Genomic DNA, 8,491 nt, shown 5'->3' on the forward strand with positions numbered 1-8,491 from the left:
CCCTTTAAGAGGTCAACTACAATGATATTTCTCAGTATTAGGTTTTTTATGGTTGTTTGTTTATACTTAAATTTGATGTCTTTAGGTCATGGAACCCTCTACTGATGCCCCCCCTTCCCAAACAACACCCGCTGCCCAAGCTGGACCTGCTGTCCAAGCTGAACCTGTTCCCACTCCAACAAATGCTGAGGCACTTCCACCTAGACCTAGTGATAAAACCAAAGTGAGTGAGATAGCTGTTGATTGTGGTAATAATAGGAAGAAGTCTACTGCTTGGGATCATTTTGAAAAAATAAAAATCAGTGAGGGTCAATTTAAGGCTGTCTGCCATTATTGCCAAAAAACTTACCGTGCTAATAGTAAGGGTCATGGTACTACTAATTTATTGAATCATACACCAAATTGTGTTAAGAACCCTAATAGAGCTTCACTTAAAGGGCAACAAACCTTAGCATTTGAACCCAAAATGAATGGGGAGGAAGGGTTTAAGCTTGTACCAACAGCCTTTACTGTTGAGGCTTCTAGGAAGGCACTCGCAGAAATGATTATAATAGACGAGTTGCCTTTTAGGTTTGTTGAAGGGTATGGGTTTCAAAAATATTCAACAACCTTACAACCTAAGTTGCAAATTAGGGATATCCCATCTCGTCAAACTGTGGCTAGAGATGTGATTAGCATTTATGGTGTTGAGAGAGAGAAACTAAGGGAAGCCTTGAAAGGTCGTAGGGTGTGCCTTACTACGGACACATGGACTAGTATTCAAAATCTGAATTATATGTCCCTCACAGGTCATTTTATTGATGATGATTGGAATTTGCATAAGAGAATTTTGAATTTTTGTCTAGTGGAAGACCATAGGGGGGAGACTATAGGTAGAAAGATTGAGATGTGTCTCCGTGAGTGGGGTGTTGATGGCATATTCACCTTGACAGTGGATAATGCTTCCTCTAATGGTGCTACCATTAAATTTTTACAAACAGTCACTAAAGATTGGAAGGGGACTATTTTAGAACATTTGTTCTTGCACATGAGGTGTTGTGCACATATCTTAAATTTGATTGTGGGAGATGGTATGAAAGAAATTGATGCGTCCATTGCTAGGGTGCGTGAAGCAGTGAGGTATGTGAAGTCCTCACCAAATAGAAATCAGACTTTTAGGAGTATTATGGAGAGATTAGGTATTGAATCCAAATGTTTACTAAGTCTTGATGTACCAACTAGGTGGAACTCTACCTATCTCATGTTAAATACTGCTGAAAAATTTGAGAAAGTGTTCCTAAGAATGGACTTTGAGGATGATAGCTATTCTTCATACTTTTTAAACAAGGAAAATAGTGGTGGTTTGGGATCTCCTTGTGGGGTTGATTTTCAAAATTGTAGGACATTTGTGGGTTTCTTGAAACTTTTTTACAATGCAACTAAAAAGTTCTCCGGTTCTTTGTATGTGACTTCAAATACCTTCTTTGATGAGATGTTTGTGATTCAAGAAAATATTGCTCATTTAATTAAATCTCAAAATCATCTCTTGAAAAACATGGCAACTAAAATGGAAGCTAAGTTTGAAAAGTACTGGGGGAAAGGGGATAAAATTAATAAGCTTTTGTATGTGGCTGTGGTGCTTGATCCAAGGAAGAAAATGAGGTTTTTGAAGTTTTCTTTTTTTGAAATATATGGGAATGAAGTGGCTAATGAGATGGTTGACTTGGTGGGGAGTTTTATGGCTAGGTTGTATGATGATTACTCTAGGGTTGATTCACCAAATGTGGTGCTACCAAGTGAGAATGAGAGGACACACATGGAAGGTGATACAATTGGTTGTAGTGATCCGTATGCAATGGTTAATTCATGATATGAGCGGTTTTTAGAGGTTGAGAAGTCTATAGGGTGTAGCAATGAGATGGAAAAATATTTGGCTGAAAATTGTGAGAGTAGAAGGGATGGGAAATTTGAGATTTTGAGGTGGTGGAAAGCCAATTCAGATAGGTACCCAGTGCTGTCCAAAATGGCTAGGGATGTGCTGGCTGTACCTGTTTCTACGGTTGCTTCAGAATCGGCTTTTAGTACCGGAGGGCGCATACTTGATCCATTTCGAAGTTCACTCTCCCCTCTCATGGTTCAAAATCTTATTTGTGCTCAAAACTGGCTGCAAGCCCATGTCCCAATTTCTTTTCGCAAGTCAAATGACGAGATGGAGGCCTTGGAGGATGAATTTCATGAATTGGGTAATATGTTTAACTTCCAATCTTCTTGTTTACTAAGTGTTATTAAATGTGTTATATACTTGAGCAAAATTTAATCTATTGTCTCAATTTTTTCTTTTCTAGTTTTAAATCAAGCAACAACAGCAGCAAGTTCTAGTTCCTGTTCAAACAAAGGTGGTACTCGTACCACAGTCAATATTGATGAATGATCACTGATTGGGTATGTTTCTGCCTTTATAATTTTTGTTCATATTGGTGTCCCTTTTGGTTATTCTGTTGCTGTTATTCTGTCTTTATATAGTATTGATAAATATTTTTCCCCTTGAATTGTAGGAGGATGGAAGGTCGCCTTTTGTATGGGAGGCAGTTTTTTTGAATATATTTTGAAGCTTTTTTGGACAGATGTGTAGCTTTTCTAATTATAATTATACATGAACTCTTGTCTTGCTTAGAGGAAGGAAAGCTTAGCATCTGTGTAGGCTTTCCTCTCTATAAGTTATGGACATGTTAACTATAGAAAATAGAATAGTTCTTTACTGCCTTAGGAAAGCTATTTTTTGGAAATACTTAATAGTATTTCATAGTTGTAACTTATTATATATACTGCTGGGAACTGCCTACTGCTTTGGTAGTTTATTGCCTTGTGCAATAACTGCCTTTTCTGCTGCCTCTATGGCTTTATATATCAAATTATGAAGATGATGTATTTTTAGTAGTGCTTGTAGCCTATGTGGTTCTGGAAATTTATTTGATGTGTGGAATGGTTGGTAGGTACTAGGTATGTTTTCACCTTGACAGATTGATGAATGTGGAAACAAAATGGTACTGCCTAGGCCTTAAGGCTTAGGCAATTTGGAAAATATTTGTTATAAATTTATAATGTGTGGATGATGAAAAAGGTGGTAACAAAAATGGTAATTGTGTTTTATTGATGAATGTGGAAACAAAATGGTACTGCCCAGGCCTCAAGGCTTAGGCAATTTGGAAAATATTTTGTTATAATGTGTGGATGATGAACAGGTGGTAACAAAATGATAGTTGTGTATTTGTGTTTTTATCTATTTGATTAATGCCTAGGTTTTACATTCTATTGATATTTAACAGGTATTCAGATTTTATTTTGAATTCATACTCAATGAAGGCCCATTTTACATACTTTGAATTCATAATGTATTGATATTTTACATTCTGGGAAGTATGAATTTGGAGTTTTGGACAAATTATAGTAGAGATGAAGGCCCATTTTAAAAGAAATTTAGTAAAAAACAGGCCCAATCTGATATGTTAAGATTCAAAAACTATTAATTCCTGGAAAAGTCCAATAATTTCGGCCAAAAGGCCCAAAAAAATTAAATTCAATAAAATTTACAGAAAAGGCCCAATAAGAGGTCCAACCCGTTCAAACCGATGATCCGACCCATTCAAACCGATGATCCGACCCGGCGGGTTTAACCCATTTTTCAATTGATTGCGGGTCTTTTTTTCAGTGACCCGATCCAATCGGGTCGAGTGCGGGTTGGGCCCAAACCCGGGCTGACTCGACCCGTGGACAGCCCTACTATTGATATTGATATTGATGTTGATACCCCTTCATTATCCTTTTATTTCCCGAGCCTAAAGATCCTGCATTTAGTACGTATTTTGTTGCCGAGTATCATTAATTCACAAGAACACTCTTTCTTGAAACTCCTTTCTGGCTGCCCTGTCCTCGAAGATTTGTCATTTACAACTGACCATTTTGAGGGTGAGTATAAATTATGTGTACCCACGCTGAAACGCTTAAGTATCAGCGGTATTAATGACTCTGATTATGAACTCGAGATAAACGCCCCAGCTCTTGAGTACTTTGATTTTGATGGTGATCTACGCTACATCAAATTCTATGGAAAACTAAACAACCTAGTTCAGGCGGATGTCTGTACTTATAGATTTGACGATGACTATACTTCTATATTTGACGATGTCTATACTTCTATATTTGACTATGAAACTGAAGAATTTTACAGGACATGGGTGTTCAATATTTTTACTGCACTGAATAACGTCAAATTCCTCTCATTTTCTTCAAGTGGCACGGAGGTTAGATCCCCTTCATAAGTGCTTTATTTATTTTTTAATAAACCTATGATCTTTAGTTCAATTTCTTAGAACAATACGAGGTTATAGTCTCGCTTTTATGTTCTATCAAATTGATGTTGATGTCATTTTAATCTCGCATGCAGTGGCACAACTTGGGAAATATTTATCCTTCCTCATTCCAGAATTTGGTCGAACTAAAATTTAAAGTGAATGGTTGTAGCTGGAATGTGCTACAATACTTACTCCAAAAAGCTCCTAATCTAGAAACTCTTGTTATTACTAGGGTTAGTTGATTTAATAGAAGTATTTCTGTTGATCATTCATCTTCCCTAAACTTACACTTATGATCTGCTGTGTTTGTTGTCATCAGGGTTATGATTTCGTTGAAAGCAACTTATATTGGAAGGAGCCACAATATGATCCTGCTAATCTGTCATCACTCACAAGTTTTTATTACAGAGGATTTAAAGGTTTGAATGATGAAGTGGAACTTGTGAAATATGTTCTAAAGGAGGCAAGAGTTTTGAAGACAGCAACATTTCAAGTTTCTAGTGGAGAGTCGAAGGAAAGTGTTCTTGAGAAACTATCAATGTTCCCGAGGTGCTCAACAACATGTCTACTTAGAGTTGAATGAGGTATACTTCTTTAACTGGTACTCTGCAACTAATTCCAAAGGCAATGATACAAATATTTTCTTTTTATTGTATACTTCTTTAACTGGTACTCTGCAACTAATTCCAAAGGCAATGATACAAATATTTTCTTTTTATTGTAGACCCTCTGCTGGTGGTATGCTCTTATTAATCTTTTTTATTTTTTATTTTTTAAATTTTCATGTTTTTCCCTCCTTTGAATTGATTGAGAGAGAGAGAGAGAGAGATGATCAATTATCCAATGTTCTCTGACCTCCTTGCAGTAGAAATTGTTTTTTGTGATAACCATTTTGCAAGACATCCATTTGACCTTCGTAAGTGTTGTTTGTTTTTGAATTAGACTAAAACTTTGATAGAGAAATGTTCATAAGTGAGCTTTTGTTAGCTCTTTATAGTTTATGTGCCTGAATTTTTAGATTCTAGGCTTACTCCTTCTGTTGGGTAACTAGCGACAATTGAAATAATAAAACAGTTGAATGTAACTCTTGAAAGTATTATATGTGGATGAAAGATTTAGAATGTTTGATTTACTCTTTCACAAGCTTAGTTTTTACCAAATCATTTTTGCTGCTACATATCTCACACATTTTGCTTTCGCATAACAGGTCAGTGTATGGCTACATCTACATGGCACCTCCTTTCATGCCTATTTGCCCAGTTTTGTTTGCCTTATGTAATGTTTTACATAAGCACAACTGCAGTACCCAATATACTTCCATTAGGGTGAGATATATTAAGATGCACTTCTTATTGTAGAAAAAAAAAATGATAAAGTAAGATCTCAAAAGTAAATGCCTTCGGAAGGTTTTGGCTTACTAATGGTTGTATTTATTAAATAGTTGTGTAAGTCCTTTGTCTTTTAATTGTGTTATTGATTCTTGGGGGAAATGTGTTGATGATCCATGTTTAGTTTATCATCCATAAAAATGGTATTTGTTACTCTCAGAACCTGGTTGTGGTCTGTACATAACACCCTTATCTTGAATGTGTTTGGCTTTTGATTAAGAAGCTACTATAACAAAAAAAATTAGATGGTTCTAATGTGAAATGAGTCTGCCATCGTGATATGTTTGATAGTTGATGCAGAACCTGTTAGTTCTTCTATAGTTCTATTGCATGACTGGAAGAGGGGATGCAAATACTGTCAACAAGTGTGTTCCTACAAGTACGCATCTGCTGCAACTCACACTATATATAAGAATGCATCACATCACTTCTATTAGATATTGGCTAAACTAATTGTTGATCGACATCTAAAAATACTATTAATCTTTTATCATCAGCTGCTCTACTCACCTGCATTGGTGCTTCTTGTTGAGACTATAAATCTTTTTTTGTTTTTTGATAAGTAACTATAAATCTTTTATCATTAGCTGCTCTACTCATCTGCATTGGTGCTTCTTGTTAAGCCCTTCTCCATCTTAACTTTTTACTCATGAGGTTTCAACATTGGACTGGCGTAGCATGGGCAACTTACAATTAACTTGTCTGAGGTACAGTTTCATTGCAATATTATGACCAGATGGCATGTGAAAAAACTATTCATCTAATCTGCTCTTAAGATGGTTTCTGAGATGGATACCTTTTGACTTTAGCTTTTCCAATCCTTTCCTTTTGCATTTTCTTCCTCATCTGTATAGCTTTGGCTTCTTCTACCACCTTCTTTTCGTCAAGACTTACCTTATTTTTACTCTGCATGACATTGTTCACCTACTTTTTATAGTTTTTAGTCTTGTTAAGCTGATGGTGGCATTAGTTGTGAGGAAGGAAAAGAAGAAAAAAGGTGGTTTTCTGAAGGTTTTGCTTATGCTTCAGTTGACATACTGAATAGAGAGAACAAAATATCTTGTAATATCCCACCCCTATTCTGCACTTAGAGTTAATTTAGGATTTTTAATGTTAAATTTCTAGTTATTTTCTAAACTGATAGTTCTGGAAGAACTATAATGCTAATGGCTTCCTGCTGCCACACAATTTAAGTTGCACTGGCCTTGATGTGGTCTGGAATTGCACCTTTAAGGTAATGTAATAGCTAGATTTGGAAAGTTAGAAAAAGAAATGCTGAGATAGATTTTGTTTTGTGATGATGGGTGTGACCTTTATAAAAGCTTAAGTCAGAGTTTTGCTCTCTACCTTTCATTGATATTTTACTTTCTAGATCTCTGTGATAATTGCAAAGATAGGGATTGGAATTCCCCTTATGAATTGGTAGTGGAAAAAAATTGTACAATGACCTTGTTTCCATTTTTATTTTATTTGTCGAGTTACACTATAAGGCTTCGTGGAACTTCAATCCCTTTGAATGGGTAGTCTACTGAGCATGTTTGGTTCATTGCGAAAATATCTAATCTCTTAGCTCATTTTATTAACTTAAAGAATCTTAGGAGTTTTATAATCATGCTCCTCCCATTGTCATGCCTTCCACATGCTCTCTTGAGAAGGGCTCTACTGCCAATATTGAAAACCAAATCCACTTGGTGTGAGCTTGAACTAAAAAACCAGTTCTTAGGTATTTAGAATTTAGCAGCCTCACCGAAGGTCTATTTTCAATGCATAATTACTCTATCCGTAGTTTGCTACAAAAGCATTGTTGAAATTCTCAACATTTGTAAAATTGTGCCCTCGTAACACTTTTGGCTTACAAATGGACTCCCACTTTCTTAGACATGTTAATTTTGAGCCCTTTGAGGCTTCCCACCAAAAATTATTTAAAATTGGATGCACCTTTGAGCAAGTGGCCTTTGGAGCCTGGACTCTTGATATGGCATACAAAGGGATAGAAGAGGCCATAGACCTATCAATTCTATTTGGAAGGAAAGCATATGAATCAGAAACTAACTAGAAATTAAGTGAATTTTAGTTTAGTACTTTGTGATTAATGTTTAGTTTCTGAAATCATGTGTACATATGGTATTTAGTAGTATAAGGATCCATTTTTGGGTTGGTTAAACACTTGTGTCTTAAATGTGTTTGGATTTAAATTAGGTTGCTGAATCTCTTGCCTTCAGGTGGGCAATGTTTTTAGCTCAGAAAATAGGTTATACTCGGGTGATTTTTGAAGAGAACTCAAAATGCTGCATTGAGGCAATTGTGATGGGAAATAGGTATCGTAGCTGATGATATTTTAACTCTCCAAAGAGATTTTGTTAATTGTAAATTTCAATGGGTGAAAAGAGATTTGAATATAGTGTAGCTCATGTACATGCAAAATGGGCCTTGGGAAACCATGTAGTGGGGGGGGGGGGGGGGGAGTTTCTAGTGATCCATGTTTAGATTATCTATTCATGTTTAGAGAATTTATTTAGCAGTCCTGTTGACCTAGTTTTGGTCTCTACAGACATTCGTATTTTGAATGCATTTGGCCTTTGATTGGAAGGTGTCTAGACTAAACGCCTTAAGTTGTTCTAATGTGAAATGTTTCCATATTTAATTGTAAACTTGGTGCACTCGTAAAAGTGATTTAGATTCTACCATTGAGCGAAGAAGTGCGTTTGGGCGATCAGATGAGCTTAGCTACCTTGTGGTTCCCATACACATCATATTAATAATTTGGGATAA

General features: G+C 35.9%; 1 protein-coding gene and 1 long non-coding RNA gene across 2 annotated transcripts; both read left to right on the forward strand.

Annotated features, from left to right (window-relative positions):
- The first annotated feature begins 88 nt into the window (after positions 1 to 88).
- Positions 89 to 1,849, forward strand: LOC115956573 (zinc finger BED domain-containing protein RICESLEEPER 2-like). The gene has a single exon (XM_031074905.1). It carries the CDS (start codon positions 89 to 91, stop codon positions 1,847 to 1,849), a length of 1,761 nt encoding a protein of 586 aa, XP_030930765.1.
- A 2,381-nt stretch (positions 1,850 to 4,230) lies between these two features.
- Positions 4,231 to 4,739, forward strand: LOC115958161. The gene is made up of 3 exons (XR_004084463.1): positions 4,231 to 4,280; positions 4,424 to 4,564; positions 4,651 to 4,739. It is a non-coding gene; the product is annotated as an uncharacterized LOC115958161 (long non-coding RNA).
- Positions 4,740 to 8,491: the final 3,752 nt, after the last annotated feature.

The sequence above is a fragment of the Quercus lobata genome, chromosome 8, assembly GCF_001633185.2.
Source record: "Quercus lobata isolate SW786 chromosome 8, ValleyOak3.0 Primary Assembly, whole genome shotgun sequence".
NCBI lineage: Eukaryota > Viridiplantae > Streptophyta > Magnoliopsida > Fagales > Fagaceae > Quercus > Quercus lobata.

Bases quoted from the DNA above. Each gene is read 5' to 3' on its own strand.
- LOC115956573 (XM_031074905.1), top strand. From the start codon at position 89: ATGGAACCCTCTACTGATGCCCCCCCTTCCCAAACAACACCCGCTGCC.